The sequence below is a fragment of the Phallusia mammillata genome, chromosome 3 (genome assembly GCF_965637545.1).
Source record: "Phallusia mammillata chromosome 3, kaPhaMamm4.hap1.1, whole genome shotgun sequence".
NCBI lineage: Eukaryota > Metazoa > Chordata > Ascidiacea > Phlebobranchia > Ascidiidae > Phallusia > Phallusia mammillata.
In genome coordinates this window covers 6,996,003-7,012,928 of record NC_137254.1, presented here as the reverse complement: position 1 = coordinate 7,012,928, position 16,926 = coordinate 6,996,003, and the positions used below count along the sequence as shown (strand labels likewise).

Genomic DNA, 16,926 nt, shown 5'->3' with positions numbered 1-16,926 from the left:
GTATTTGTCCACTAAGCGTTTTGGTCGTTTACGGCTAGTACCAGACATATAACTCAAACAAACACCAAAATATCGATCTAAACCAGTCGTTCCCAATCTTTTTGTAGTCATAAATTCTAAATTGATCATTTCGATGCGAAACTTATTAAAGTCCGCGAAAAAACACGTCTCTTTCGTGTAATCCAATCTAACGTGTAACAGAAAAGAAACAGAAATACCACAGCATTTGTTTGCTAACACGAGCACGATTGATACATTTACAATTGAATTAATCAATAATGTAGCAAGCTTTTACAACACAACAATATTGATCTAGTTCTGTTCAGTAAATTAAGATTTTAGCGCATCAAATTTGGTAAAAGAAGATTAGTGAAAACATGAGAAATTATCTAAATAATATAAATCGAGCAGCATCAATGCAATGCAGATGTTGAACAGAATTGAACGTAAAAACAATTACTGGATTTCATCGTTAGCTACGTGGTTTAGTTAGTTTGGTTTAGTATTTCGTCTTGCACTCTCTCACATCACGTGTTACTGTAATTGTAGAAGCTCCGGCTGCTACGCGCTCATTGCTGCTTAGACTTATGACTGGCTTCTACGACTTATGGCACAACCACTTTATCAGACAACAAGACTTAGCTTAAGCAGAAACTTAAAATATGTGTTTGTTTAAAACCGAGTGTAAACGCCATTTTGTATTTTGTTGGCAACAATTCATTTATAAATACGAGTAACGCTTCATTACTGAAACAACTTGTATATTTTGCGATTTGATGCCTAACTGCAATGTTGTCTCGGTCTTGGTCTGTGTTGTGTTTCCTAATATTTAAGAAATTGCTTTGGGTAAGAAATATAAAGTAAAGTTCTTGATATGTGCAAGACATTTCAAACATATGCCAAAAGATTCTGAAATAAATTTTCTTCAAGGCACACTTGGAAATCACTCGCGACGCTTTAGTATATTGCAGTACGCAGGTTGAAATATCTACGACAAAGAAAATATGTTTAAGTACAGATTTGATAGTAACAATGTAGTTGCCTAATGTGCCTACGACTTTCTGCTAACGCAAGGAAAGGCATTTCAAGGACCAATAAGTATTTTTCCAACGATCTTGTTGTCAAAGTAAACATAAAAACATAGACATTCTCACGCAGTTATCACCTCTCGCAACAACCACATGACACCACCACGATATATTTATGAAGAGACCAGATATCGCGGAATGTTTTACGGTCACCTTTGTGGAGCAACCCAATGTTGATCGTTTGGATCACTGCGAAGCCAAATGGCTGAAACTTACTGGCGCAACGCTTAATATTCAAAAGATGTTGCTGCCCAAGATTCGATAATTTTCGTGATCGTGTTTCATACTTGTGTGTGTCTGTGGTCAGTTATTGCACGGCCTTTGGGTACGGTTTACGGCAGTTTAATTTTTAATTTTATCTTCATTTTATCTTTTTTATCGTTTTATCGGCTTTTAGTTGCGAGCGCCTTGGTTTCTTTTTGCCACCCCCCTTTTTCTCTTTACTTTTGTCCACGGTGTAGGTCTTGCCAGCTTTTCACAGGTGTTACCTTTAGGCTTTCCAGGCGTTGCTGGGTTTGCAAGGTTTTTAACGATTTTGTGTTTGGCGACACTCGCGTTGTTGAGTTGCTTAGAACATTGTGTTTGTTTTACATTCTTGATATTTTGGTGTTGATCTATTGCGTTTTTCAGGAACTGATGATGCCATTATTAGGCGAAATATATATTCCTACTTTCTAATTTACTGACTGATTCTGTTGGCAGTTGAGACAGTCCTCTCAAATTTCGAGTCTTTTAACAATTTGCACAGTTATCGTCGGTATGCATGGCGGCTGTTGGAGGTTTAGATATTGCCCATCCACGACAATTTCTGATAAAAACATCGCATTGCGACTTTCCAACGAGAAAGTTACCATTTTAATGACAAAACTTTTTTTTAATCAAAGAAAAAAAATCCACACCGCTATTTTTGATACCGCTACCTTAGATCATCTTTTCTGATAGAGATATTTGTTGTTTAAATAACTTTTTAAATTACTTGTTTTAATGTTTGTTAATTTTTCCTGAAATAATTTTTTATTTCAAGTTTGCATAAGAGTTCTTCAAATTTGCATGGAGTTCTTCAAAACAAAATTATATTGCTTATTTGTAGGGTGCTTTGAAGGAACTTTCCGTGCAAGATCCAAGTAGGTTAGGGTTGCCATTCGTCCGGATTTTCCCTGACATGTCCGGGAATTTAGTGTTTAAATCTGCGTCAGGGAGAAATGGTAAAATGTTCCTAAAAGTCCGGAATTCATGAAAAAATGTTTGTATATTTTATGAAATGAATGTACAAACGGAGAAAGTTTCTAGTAGATAGCTTTCTAGTAGATAACAACCGCGTCTATACCATGAAACGATAAGAGGTAAACTGGCGGCGCGCAGGTTAACGTACCTGTTACTGTTTTATGTGTGCGCGCGCGTAACAATACCTGTGAAGCACCAGCCTCCTTAGAGCCTGTTGGGCGGCAGGTATGGTGTCTCAAGGGAATGGATAGATTGATGACACAAGATTCTTCTCCGTTAGGACGCAACCACAATGGCCTTGCAGGTGCGGCGTGCGTTAGCGTGATCCACTCAAGTTGCTCACGATTAACCCGTTGATATAGTCTCACTGCTTTACTTATTTCGTCTGGGTTGTTGCCGAAACTAGCCTGTTCAAGATCTGTGCTTGCAATTAAGCCTTGGGAAAATTCACACCTTATCTCCTGCAAACGTCGTCGTAGACCTTCAGCCAGATATTGATCTCGGTCACTTGTAAATTCGACTAAAGAGATCTCTTCCTCCAAAGAACAAGGCTTGAACTTCAAATCAAACTCTCTATGGTTAGAATTCCAGACAAAGGTTGGAACTGCGTTCTGAACCACAGTTAAACGATTTATCTCACGCTTAGCTTCAGTAGAAAGTCGCAATGTGTGATCGCGGACACGATTTAATTGTTCTTCGTCCTCCTCACGATTTCTGGATTGTCTGTACTGCAGTGGCGGCTCGTGCCTAAAATTTGTGGGGGTGCTGCCCCCACAAATTTTAGCCTTTACTGGACATATATAAGTTGGCAATATATTGAAAAGCTACATTTCTAGTTTTCTAGCCATTTGTTTTGTGTAGAAAAACAAGTAATACAAATCTTAACTAGCAACTCCATTGTGACGTAATTTTTGTTACGCAATAATGTACACGAGTGTAAACAGCAGACGGCATCATTTGTGTATTTTGTTTACTTGCACAGCGACGGGCCAAACACAATAACGTTCAGTAATAATGTGAAAAACAAAAACACACGTGGCACAGCTTCGAAACGAAGCGGTTGTAAATACGGTAAAACACAACAGGAATATAGAAAAAATAGATACAAATGAGTCGAAAAAGGTCGAAGTATTTCAGTTCGACAACAAAACTTGTCATGTTTCATTTAAGTAAATTTAGTCAAAGTCAGCGTTTTCAACATATTCTATGACACTTCACAGATTATTGTCACACAAAAAAACTAGCCATACAGCTTTTTATTGGTATCATAACTAACAAATTTAACAACCACATTACATTGGTTTCAGAACTTGTTCATTTAAACATCTTTCTTGAATTTTTGTGTACAGACTATTAATTGTATTTTAGTTTCTTAACTGCTATAATTGCTGCTTGCTGGCAAATAGCTTATAAAACACTTATTATAAAAAGTGCAAAACGCCTTCAAGCTTTAAAATTTACAACACTCTCACTTAAATTTAAACCATATTTTTAAATCTTGTGCTTCCTTTTTGGTTGGAAAAAGGAAGTTATAGTTTGGGCATGATAATTGATAGCTTTTTCCTTGATTTCCAAATGACAATTAAGAAACGTTTTTCTATTTAGAGCTAGCACTGCAAGTGCAAGTCTTTTGGAAATATTGGTGTTCCTCAGAAAAATTGGCATCTTTTTCAGTGTTATAAAGAACTGTTTTGCCTTTGAAGAAATCATGGAAAGAGCAAAAAAGGATTTTTCATCCTAGTAATTTAATTTGTCAAAACATCATCTCTAGATTAATTATTAATAAGTAATCATAAACATCAGATCTACAGAAACATTTTCATTTGAGTAACTAGCTTTTCTTTGTCAACAATAGGATGTGCTTGGTGTCACTACTATCTTGTCTGTAGAATGTTCATTCTTAAGAAACACTTCCTGTGAAGCAATTTAGCAGCTACTGGTTAGACAAACAGTACATGTCCATTATATCAATACACATGATTGCACTTGATTGCAAATACTGTCCACATGGTGTGTTAAGAAATCCACACTTTAAATTATCTTCACTCTTTTTTTTGTCTTCATTTCAAAATTCCTGTTGCTTGCAGTTGTTTGTTCTGCATTTGATATTGCCTGAATTTCAGTGAGGCATTTAACTTCACAGTCACAAATTTAATTTTTCTTTGGTAGCATTATAGGAACTAAACCTGAGTATTTCTTGTTGTTGCTTATTCCTGCATGACATTGGAGTAGCAGATGTTTTGTCCCATACTTTCACAAATCTTTTTAATTCAGTTATTTATTATAAAGCTTAATTGTGACTTTTAAAGGTGTTAGATGACCTTTTTTCTGTTTCAAGGTGTTAGATACACTTTTTTAATTCAATGATAACTGTAAAAACTGAAACTCACTTACAGTCATCTTAAAAAGTCACGACTAACAGTCAAACAATAAATTTAATGATAGCAAAATAATTATTTAACTGCACTCACTGTCGAACTTAAAAACACAGTACACGGGTTTGGCTTTGGAGCTCACTGACGCGAAGCAGACCACACAACTAGCGCTACGTCACGGGAGGGGCTGCGCGAGCCACAGCCCCCTCTCGCCTATTACGCCCGGCATGTAGCTTTTCCAAGTGCGCATGCGCACAACCGAAAACGTCATGAAACGTCACGAAACTGGAGCTGCAGCTCCGCCATAGATAACTTATCATTATTTTGATTTTTTTTTAAATTTTTTTTTAAATAATACAAAATTTTTACTAATTTTATTTCAATAAATGCCGATTAATGCCATAAAAGTTATTCTTAGTATACACTGATCAAACATAAAAACTATATGTAAAGATTGTTTTGTATAACAACTTGGAATAGGAATGTCAAGTAAAAATACTGGGGGTGCTGCAGCTCCGCAGCCCCCTCGCACGAGCCGCCCCTGCTGTACTGTCTGGAATAGTTAAAGAGTCTTGCGAACCTGATGTTTCTATGTCGGAATGAGCCTCTCAAATTCGCACGATTCATCACTGTCTCAAATATTAGGCACACACAGAGTTGATTAACACTCTGTATTCTTGATTATTTGCCTTAAACGATATCGTTGATTAGCTCTTGGCCAGCTAACCACAGCAGTGAGATAAAAACCAAATTTAGCATCCACAAATAGAACGGCGAAAACATCAAAGTCTACGCTTATATAACAATGCGAAACATGGGCCGGTGTACGGATTCTTTTTTCTCAAATTACTTATATTATTTATTTTAATGTAGCCATGTAATTTATAGTGCCATAGCGCCTTTTGGTGAACACCATATGCTTTTTCATAGGGTGGAAACGACGCGTTCTAATACGAAACACAACTGCGGAAACATTGCAAATACCGACGGAGATATGTGTCATAAGGGAATAAACACTATGTTTACTGTTAGATCTTTCTGGAACCCGAAAAATGGCTGAAAATAACTTATGACTACCATAGAAACGGAAATATAAACATTAGTCTATGCAGAAATGAGGGTAAACATTTCCATTTCGTGGTGTGAAACGTTATTGCGAAATAACATGCAATCGTTTTCATAAACATTGCACAATAATATTGCAACAACCGTTACACCTGTTTGTTACTAGATGTTTAACAATATGCGTTAAATACATAAATAAAAACCCGCGTTTCAAGAAAACACAGCATTCGAAGCTACATGAGAACGTGGAAAATTTCATTTAACTGTGTACCTAATATGCAGGGAACTAAGTAACAACTAAAAGTCATTTTTACAGTGGCATTTTTCTACAAATTTAAAAAGCTCCTTGTGCTAAACAGAAGCGTGCGCACAAAGTTAATTCACAGGGATCAGAGTATCGTATGTAACGTTTTCTCGTGTCGCTGTCCATGTGACTTCCCAATATTCTAATTTATTCTGGAATAGAAGTGTTCGCAAAAATGGTCAACGCAGCGGTTCTCAAACTGGGGTCCGCGGTCCTTCAGGGCATTTTGCGGGGACCTCGAAAAGGTGGAAGTAATTCTATAACCTTATTTGGCGTCAGTTTGTGCAACTGGATAAGTTGAAATCAAAGTTCAAGTGAGAATCGACCGTCTCCATTGTTAAACAATAGGCTTTATTGCATGACAAGTAACAAAATGCAATTGTTCGCGCACAATTGTAATGTTTTTGTCCTGTCTGTGATGTCAGATTTGGATCATTGTTATGCGCAATTTTGCATAACTAGCTAAAATCCTGCAATCAACTTTCGTTTTTCTGAAATACACACTCAGACTTACGTCAACACATTTAGACTTAAAGTTTGAGAAAAACTGGGTTCACGCAACCAAAATAAATTTTGTCAGGGATTGTGTTTCATAAAATATGGCAACCCTAAAGTAGGTAAGAACAGAAAAAAGTTGTTTCACTTTTTCTTTTTGGGTAGATTTGACAACTACTTGTTTGGTGGAACTCAAACTGCATCATTTGTCGAGTTGATTGCCATTTTGCAGATTTGTAAAACCTTTTGTTTGATTAGATGGTCTAATTGGTATTTTGGAGGTTTTACCATGGCTTATTTGAGGAAAAAAGCAAAACATGGAGTTCCTACACACAAGATTACAAGTTGACGAAATTTAAATGGCATTTGAAACCTCCTTACAAATATTTTTTTCTGTCTTGCACAATTTTGCCCTATTTTAAGCTACCATATCGCCATGCAGCAAAGAAGCACATGCTCACTGCAGCAATGAGGAAGAAAATGCTTTAACTTTTGCAAGAAATACCGACGTTGGACAGCTGCAAAGTGAAGAAAAGTAATGTTTATTGATGAAAGCACTTTTAAACAGGTTGATTTTGTTAAAACAAATCAAAACACCTCAACAATGTAAATACGTTCATTTCTTTCGTCAGTTCAGGTTGTCGTTCCCTATTAATGATTTAGACAGATATTGAACTAGACCAGAATTGGCAAGTTTTTTTACAGCATGAGAATGAATTGTGAAAACAAAAGATTTCTGTTTTCGAAGCAGATGAGCTGATTTTTGTCCTTCGTTTATGCAACAAACTACGGATTGATTATCGAAACTGGTTTTTGGGTATAATTTTGATATACAATGTATTAGATCAGGTACATTATTTTGCATGAAAATAGAGATGGTCACACATACACATTATATACAAAAATAATGCTGGTCTGCCATGATGTTTCAAACGAATATGTTGTTTATTTGCGTCTGTGAAAACAGACAATGTATTGCTTGGTTTTGATCGATTGAAAATTTTTTAACAGCGTTTATAAAGGAACAGATTGGTTGATTGAAGCCAAGTGTTGTTGTTTTTTGTAATACTGTGAATAAATTCCTAATGTACAGCAATCGAATATCCCACGTACTGGGGCAGAACTTAAATTACTGTAGATTAAAATATTTAGGTGAACAACGTCAAATGTACATGGAGTTACCGTTTCTATTGTTAGTTTGTGTGGTACATGTTTTTTTCACATTGTTTGGAATCAAAATCCATACAAAAAAGGCAACTTTGAGCCAAAGTTAACCTTTTAATGAACATCGCAACGAAAGGTTAAGTTACTTTAGGTTGTGAGCCAACATGTGTCTTTTCAAATTTGAAATGTCACTGAAACTCTTTCCACAAACATCACATCGATGTGGTTTCTCTTTAGTGTGGGTCAACATGTGTCTTTTCAAATTTCCACTTCGGAAAAACTTTTTATCACAAATTTCACATCGAAAAAGTTTCTCTTTAGTGTGAGTCAACATGTGTCTTTTCAAATTTGAAATGATACTGAATTTCTTTTCACAAAAATCACATCGATGAGGTTTTTGTTTGGTGTGGGTCAACATGTGCATTTTTAAATTTGAAATGATACTGAATTTTTTTTCACAAACAACACATCGATGAGGTTTTTGTTTGGTGTGAATCAACATGTGGGTGTTCAAGCTTCCTCTTAGTGTAAATCTTTTATCACAAGTATCACATCGATGAGGATTCTTCTTGGCGTGGGTCAACATGTGTCTTCTCAAATTTGAACTAAAATTGAAACTCTTTTCACAAATATCACATCGATGAAGTTTCTTTTTGGTGTGGGTCAACATGTGTGATTTTAAGTATCCACCACGAGCAAACCCTTTATTACAAACAACACATCGATGTGGTTTTTCTCCAGTGTGAGTCAACATATGTATTTTCAAAGTTCCACTTCGAACAAAAGTTTTTTCACAAACATCACAACGATGAAGTTTCAGAATACAGCGTTTCAGCTTATGTCGTTTTATACTTCCACGTTCAATAAACCTCTGATCACAAACATTACTTGGTTCGATTTTAAAGTCCTGAAAACCCATCTCGTCAAATTAGTTGTCCAGGTATTATAACAAAAAGTTTTATCTGAATCATGAGTACTATGTTATGACCTGAAGAAAGATGTTAGCAATTTTACTATTGTTCTAAATGCTTTAATTGCTGTTCCTAAGTTTGAAACAAGAAATGTTTGAACAAACTTACTACGTACCGGAACAGCAAACCTATATCGACTTCATACTACAAATTTCCAACAACATGTGTGCAAAGGTACATATATTTAACAATACTACCCTTAAGTAATAAGATTCAAATAAACAGAACAAACACTTATGTGATTAACTATCTATAAAGCATAATTCACAAGTGAATTTCAAACTAGCTAGTACAGCGGTTCCCAACCGGGGAGGAATTCCTCCCCAGGGAGGTGTATTATGAGTTCAGGGGAGGTATTTCATAAAAACTGTAAAAAAAGGGCAGGAACTTGGCCGAACGGTCTGGCGCGCCTGACCCATAAAAAACCTGATTGGAATTCGTCCCCGGGAGAGTCCTGGGTTCGAACCACGTGAAAAAAAAAAACTGTAAAAAAATAATTTACATTGGGCATGTTACAGAGTATTTTTGAATACACATTATTATGTCCATTATAATTTGGACCCGGTTTACATTTGAAACTAGTTGCAAAGGATTCTGAAATGGACATCCCTAGTTATAAGGTCTATTTCAAGTTGTTATAATTTTTATGTTATATTTGTGTTTCGTGTTATGGGGAGGAGTGAATAGTTCGAAAATGGGAAAATGGAGGAATGTAGCAAAAAAGGTGGGGAACCACTAAACTAGTATCAACTTACTTAGCGATGTGGCAGCCAGCTATTTAAAAACTTCCTTTTCCAGCGTGTCCGATTACCCCTCACTTAAAGAACAATTATATGTCAGACTCAACCAGTAACAAAATCCAATATCAAAAAGAATCGATTTCGTCAAACTTTAGGATTCTATAGTCCATAAAGTTGGCAATTTTTGTTCTAACTGTCAAAAAACTGGAAGGTTTTTTTGACGTACAAAGAGCATTGCGCGTTGTTCGTAAGCAGCAAAACAACAAAACTTTGTTGACAGCAAAAACGTAATACTTCATATTTTTCATGTTTGTGTACAGTTACTAAAAGCTCGATGCTTCTTTTAGTAAAAAAAGTTTGTCTGATTTGAAGCAATTTTGAAACAAGCTGCTTATATTTTTATGTCAGAATTTAACAAAATAAAATAAATTGTAAGCCATCCCAACAAGGAAACGAAACTTTGGAGGACATTTTCTGGACATTTCTGGCTTCGTTGAAAACATTACAAAGTTAACAGAACCAAACACTAGTTTTAAACAGAACAAACACTTAATTACTGTTGGGTTTAAAACCAACATGTTTGATTACAACAAACTATAATTGGTTTCCTCACAATCAGAAACAAGACGTCGTGCAATTCGCCCTCAGGTCAGGTCAATTTACTGACCAACGCGAGAGATCTGATGTCGTGCTTCAAATGAACGATAGCCCGCTAATTCTGTTTAATTGTGTAACTTTAATCATTCTCTTCTTTTGGCGCTTTTCATGTAATCGCCTTTTCTTGCGTTCACATACCTACGACATAGTATTTATGTGGTCCCTTTCGTTGCGAAAGGGAGAGTGTTATCCTCGGGCAGTCGTCCAGCGTGTATGCTGGACTGATTGCCCTGTTGTTGCCTGTGAAGTCGTACGCTTGTTGAATGCAGTTTCTTTAGAACTGAATGCCAGATTACTGTGAATTTGGCAGTTGTATGTATTAGCATTATGTCTTGTGTTTAATAATTGTTTGTGTGTTTCTCTTATTAAAATCACTTGGTGGAGTGGAACTAGGTTTGGTTTATAGACGGGTTTTACTTTCATAAAGTAATTTAACTTTAACTAAAAGTTCGTTCTTACACAAAAAGCAATAAGCGAATTAGTGAACTCACGCAATAATAAAATAACTAGATAATATAATCTACATTAACGTAAGATTATACTCTAAATTTAGTGGCATTTTTATGATAGCTCAAATAGTTAATTTAGACTAAAAAGGCTACCTAGAAACGTTACAATTACGTATAGACTAATTTTCGACTGAAGTGTTGAGCGAATCGGCATTATCTTGCTTCGCAATGCAGCAGTCAGCTGTGCAACAATTTCCTTTTCCAGCGTGTCAAATTGCAAGCGTTAATTATAACGGTCCGGGTCCGAACTGGGCCAAACCGTTATACAGTCCACTGGCGCTGGTAAAATCAAAATGCGTTGTTCAGTGCTTTCATAAAATCGGGTATTTAATTATGCGCGATATCCGTGTAACTTTAACCATATATTTTTGGATACAGTATTGTCATAGAGAGCTTTGGTCGTTCTTGAACTTTTGATTCGGTTGATGTTCCACCGCTCAATACACTTATAATTTGATCAAAAAAAATATTAACAGGTAATTGATTAAAGACGTACCCACGAAACCACAAAAACACCTGTTTCTAGTGTTACAATTTTTTGCATCTTAACAACTTTCACAATGTCACAGATATATAACTTACAAAAATTGTGGTTTGCCCATCTTTACCAAATTTTCTTGAAATTGTTATCTTGCAAGTAAAATCGGATACCAAACCAGACGAATACTTTGCCAGACTGCTGACAATCCGTCTTCGAGCCACCAACCTTGCCAAATTCAAACTGGACTAATTTATATTTAACGCCTATTTTCTGAACGGTCGTAAACTGGTGGATTTTATAACCTCGTTAACCATGGTTGTTGCAACACACATTAATAACGATGTGATGTTTTCTAAATCGCTTCGAGTGCAAAATGTATGAGATGATACAACATTTTTCGAACACATTAAGATGAAATTGTTTTTAATTTGAAAGCTTTCACAAAAATAATAATAGGGTAACACATGTTATGACACAGAAATGAGAAATGCACAAAAAGACACAGAAATGTCACATATGCATCAATTATTTTTAGCAATAATCGATGATTGGAGCATTTGTGTTTTAAGGCATCATGGTTAAATGCGGTACAACTAAGTAAGTGGTCTTCATGAAGTTGTTTTTAACACGAACCTACAAGGAAGTGATTGGGGCAATAAATGTTTACGTAAATACAAAGATTCCAGACATACGTTCCTGCAGAAATCGTCATGTGGGACAAATACTAATATTTAATTGTCACTCATTGTTCGTTTTACTGCCCCTAAAGACACAATCCAGCAATATCGATAAATTGACCTAACACTTAGGGAAACATTGTAAGAAGTGTGATGGTCTGTTGCACAAACCTAGCTGCAAATCAGTCCTAACATGCATCTGATTCAAATCGATTAAAAACACGTTTTCTTCTAACTGTGACAAATTCTAACTGGCGTTTGAATAGATTTGCGTTAGATTGGACTTGCTTAGATTCTGGCTGTGCTGTCAAAAACATTTGATTTAAAATTAAATTATCTTCGACTTGCCTGCGCATCAATACCAGACTAAACGCCACCTTCTGAATTGTTTGTGGGCATTGTCTCCAAGTAATTGTGTTCAAATGCAGATGTTTGTATCTTAACAACTTCCTTTCAAGGATTCATCCAACATCTTAAAAGGCAATTGGATATGAAACCGGACAAATACTTTGACTAACTGCTTACATTTCATCCACTGTACCAGCTAAAACGCACAAACTCAAACAGAAAGTGAGTTATATCATACTCCTTTTGTTTGAACATTCGTAAATTTGGGAATTTTATCAACTCGCAAACCACCACGGTGTAAATAAATAACGATCGTATGTTTGCTAAAAGTTTCGTAGTGTGACAGATTATATGATTTTAAACACATTAAATCCTTTTGATCTGAAACCCAGTAGTCCAAATAATGATATGGCAGCATATATATATGAAGACCAGACATGGGGTCGAATACACGCGTCCTGTATTCGAACACTTTCGAATACCTGCATGATTGTATTCGAATTCATGAATACTTTGGTAATTTTTGAATGACAGCAATTCGAATAACACAAGTCAAGTATATGTATTCGTGAATAGTTGACCAAAATACAATGACATCTAATTCGAATACTATTCGAATAAACCAAAGCATGTTTTCGTATTCACGAGTACTTACGCACTGTGTAAAGTCCAGCAATTCGAATTGTATTCGAATAATGCGAGTCAAATATTCGTATTCACGAATTGTTTCATAATGTTAAGTGACATAAATTCGAATTATATTCGAATGAAACGTGTGAAGTATTTGTATTCATGAATAGTTGACAAAAAACAACAACGTGGAATTCGAATACTATTCGAATAAACCCAAGCATGTATTCATATTCAGGAATACTTAAGAGTATTCGAACAAAAAGTAACGTTTGGGTTTATGAATTGCAAATTAATTGGTAAAAATGTAAACCAACAAGCTTTGTTTTGACACAATAGCTTGACTGATTTAAATCTCCGTTATATAAATTTACCCAAATTTACATGAGATGCTTCCCAAACATGCTTCACCTGTCATGTGCTGAGAACAACATAGTGTTGCAAGTTTTATAACACAATTGCATTTATGTAACGTCACAATCAAAGTTGTATGTGCCATTGTTTTGTAACATCAAACACTTGTCGAGTCAGGTCACACTCACTGCCAAATCGAATTGTATTCGAATCTATTTGGCAAAACTATGTGGCAACATATTCTAGGCTTCTCCTAGTCTGGAGGAAAACGACAATTCGAATTGTATTCGTAAAAATGTAGTCATGTATTCGATTTCACGAATTGTTACGTTGCCCAAGGCTGGCAACAATTCGAATTGTATTCGTAAAATATTATCGTGTATTCGAATTTGCAAATTCTTAGGTTGGCGGGGACCTACAACAATTCGAATGCATTCGAATACGAATTGCCCCCTGTCTGATTAACACACGTTGTTGATCATTCCACCATATAATAACACTAAGTTTTATTATACTTACCTCAATTCGGTAATCGTTTCCAAACAAATTATTATCCTGCAGCTTGAAAGGGTGAGTACCATAGTCGTAGGGATAGAAATCCGTGACTAAATTTGTGATTTCTGTTGATTTTGCATAACGTCGATTCAACATCGATTTCACGTCGGGATAAAAAACTAAAAATATGGTGTTTTAATTCTAAATAACTTTACATGTTGCTACATTGAAAAGGTTCAACCGGTCACTTTTCACAAACATTCCATTTGGTAGTTAAGTTTGCATTACTAGTAATAAACCAGAGAAACTATTCAATCATTCATTGGATAAAATTATTTGCAAAAACACTTTGTCAAGTGTTTGTCTTACCAATTTCCTCAATATATTTGCATAAATCCATTCTCTGCTTAATAATGCAAATTACTCTGCTCTCTGCTGGCCTCCAGTGGTGGTTAGTTTGAGCATGACATAACATAATGTTTTTTTTCTCCAAAAACTAGCCGTTGATTAAAAAATTCAATGCACTATACAACAAAATATTTGCCTGATATTCATAATATGTTTGACTTTTGAAATCTGATCTTGTGCAAGTATCGAATATTCCGAATGTATTCATTTTCATCCATTTTTGATCATCTGGAATTGAGAAAACACGTGAGAACAATTTTCTAGTGGAGAAAATAATCTTTTCACCCATAACATTTTCGTTGTTGTTTGACGACGTAACAAATCGTTGAATGCGGCCGCGAGAATACATCCACCACCAGCAGCTATCATGTCACAGTAAACCTAAATAGAATAAAAACGTGATTTAGGGAAATGAGTTTTGAGTGGTTTATGAAGGCCATTTCTGAAACATACCCTTAAAAAGAGGAGAAATCTTAGAAACAAGGACGGTGTTGCAACCCTGTCTTGAGACCATTGTGTTATTTATATTTTCTGCAAAGTAAGAAAGTCAACTTTCGCACGCTTGTTTCTAGGTAATTGTTTTCAACTATTTGTATCTCAACAATTTTTTTTTAAGATTCATTCAACAAAAACTTTTGCAACTGTTAGCTTACAATGCAATTGGATACGAAACCTGGCTAGTACTTTGACTGACTTCTGAATTTTCATCCATTGCACCCGCGACCAACATGGAAAAACTCAAACACAAAGTGAACTATATCAAACATTGTTGTTCAAACGGTCATAAATTTGTGGATTTTATCACCTCGTCAAACAACACGATGCACGTCAATTTTGATGTCTAGTTTGCTAAAAGGTTCGCTGTGCAACATATACGAGATGTTAATTTCGCTGCGGATGATATGATTTTAAACATATCAATTTGTACAGCAATAGGATGTATCTCATAACGACTGGCACCTAATTGTTCACAAAATTTACAGTGGATTTGAATGGTTCGGTGAACAGCGTTAACTGTACAAAACGTAACCGTTTTTATTGTGATACATGTTTTATTTACATTGGTAGAAATAAAAGTCGGAGAAAACGGTGATATTTCAGCCAAAACATGTTCTTTCACTAACATCATATCGGTAAAGTCACTGCCCATTGCGAGTCAATAAGTGTCGGTTCAACATTAAATGACAACAAATCATAATACACCAATGGGGCTTCTCATTAGTGGTTTAGAGTGAGTCAACATGTTAAATTTCAATCTCCACTACAAGCAAACCTTTTAACACATATTATCGATGAGTTCTCCTTAGTGTGAATCAATACGTGTGATTTCAAAGTACTACCACGAGCAAACCGTTTCTTACAAACATCACATTGATGAGGTTTTTCTTTAGTGTGAGTCAACATATGCCTTTTCAAATCTATACCACGAGCAAACCGTTTCTCACAAACATCACATCGATGAGATTTCTCGTCAGTGTGAATCAACATGTGTGTCTTTAAATCACCACCACGGGCAAACCGTTTCTTACAAACAAAACATTGATAAGGTTTCTCTTTAGTGTGAGTCAACAAGTGTCTTTTCAAATGTCCACTCTGTGTAAATCGTGTATCACAAAGATCACACCGAAAAGGTTTCTCATCTGTGTGAACCAACATGTGTTTTTTCAAATCTCCACCACGAGCGAATCGTTTTTCACAAACACCACATCGGTGAGGCTTTTCATTGGTGTGTGTCAGCATGTGCTCTTTCAAATCACCTTTACGAGCAAACACTTTTTCACAAACGTCACATCGGTGAGGTTTTTCATTGGTGTGTGTCACCATATGTTTTTTTAATACTCCAAGCAGAGTGAATGTCTTTCTACAAACGGTACACTGATAAGATTTTTCTTTGGTGTGGGTCAACATGTGTTGTTTCAAAATCCAACTTTGGGCGAATGTTTTTTCACAAACATCACATCGATGAGGTTTCTCTTTGGTGTGAGTCAACATGTGTCTTTTTAAAATCCAACTTTGGGCAAATGTTTTTTTACAAACATCACATTGACATAGTTTTTTAATGCTGTGTTTCAGCATATGTCGTTTTACATTTCCACCTTCAAGAAACCTTTGATCACAGTCAAAATCCTTTGATGTCATCTCTCCTAAAATTAGTTATTCAGGGTATTATACAGAAAATGGTTGAACTGATTTGCGATGAATATGTTATGAGCTGAAACAACATAGAATTTTTTTGTTGATTGGCAAATGTAAATATGTCGTCGGGCGTTATACAGGGTGTCTACATCAGGGTAATGTCAGCTACCCAACATAGGCGTTAGCACCCTTGGAGTGAAAACGAAGATAATAACGTGAATCGTAGATAAGTGTTGTAAATCAGCTAATCGGCATTAGAACATCTGTTTTTATATTCATCTTGAACTGTAGGTACCTTGTAATACTGGTTGGTTTGTGATGCGCGCTTAAACAAACTGTACCATCCGAGGGTGTCGAAATTTCTGTATGCTGGTATTAAATATTCCCGTTTTGTCTACAAACAAGCCAGCACATCCAGGCACCTACAGTTGAAGTCCCACCACCCGTTAAACCAAAGCCTTTATATCAGAGAACCGGACAGATCAAAGAACGCGCGCCTGAAGGAACACCAAAAAGACCTAGCAAAATGGGTTTCGTTGAAATCTTTGACACAAATTTGTCACTCTTCGGAACGTAGAAGCATAAATATATTTACATCATACAAAAAATTTCCAACAACTTGCGTGCCAAGGTGAAACATACTACACATTAACAAATTTTTAGCTCCTCCAGCAGTTTTTATAATAGTATGCCGACGTACCGATGTCCCATACGACTCACGTTCATCAGGGCAATGACATAAATTATCAACTAAAAGTTGTTATATAGCAGCAGGGGTGGTAAAACAAACAGAAAACGCGGTAGC

General features: G+C 35.8%; 2 protein-coding genes across 6 annotated transcripts; both read right to left on the bottom strand.

Annotated features, from left to right (window-relative positions):
• Positions 1-6,617: 6,617 nt before the first annotated feature.
• On the bottom strand, positions 6,618-8,767 carry LOC145217362 (uncharacterized). Its single transcript, XM_080084621.1, has one exon. It carries the CDS (start codon positions 8,632-8,634, stop codon positions 7,858-7,860), a length of 777 nt encoding a protein of 258 aa, XP_079940747.1. The 5' UTR covers positions 8,635-8,767; the 3' UTR covers positions 6,618-7,857.
• Positions 8,768-14,961: 6,194 nt separating this feature from the next.
• On the bottom strand, positions 14,962-16,866 carry LOC145217357 (uncharacterized). Of its 5 annotated transcripts, none has more exons than XM_080084611.1 (2): positions 16,417-16,866; positions 14,962-16,197 (listed from the first exon to the last, which is right to left on the bottom strand). In XM_080084611.1, exon 2 carries the CDS (start codon positions 16,122-16,124, stop codon positions 15,237-15,239), a length of 888 nt encoding a protein of 295 aa, XP_079940737.1. In that variant the 5' UTR covers positions 16,125-16,197; positions 16,417-16,866; the 3' UTR covers positions 14,962-15,236. The 5 variants fall into 5 exon arrangements, with proteins under 5 accessions (XP_079940737.1, XP_079940739.1, XP_079940738.1 ...); XM_080084613.1 differs by having other exon boundaries at positions 14,962-16,129; XM_080084612.1 differs by having other exon boundaries at positions 16,767-16,866.
• Between the last annotated feature and the right edge of the window lie 60 nt (positions 16,867-16,926).

Bases quoted from the DNA above. Each gene is read 5' to 3' on its own strand.
- LOC145217357 (XM_080084611.1), bottom strand. From the start codon at position 16,124: ATGACATCAAAGGATTTTGACTGTGATCAAAGGTTTCTTGAAGGTGGA.
- LOC145217362 (XM_080084621.1), bottom strand. From the start codon at position 8,634: ATGGGTTTTCAGGACTTTAAAATCGAACCAAGTAATGTTTGTGATCAG.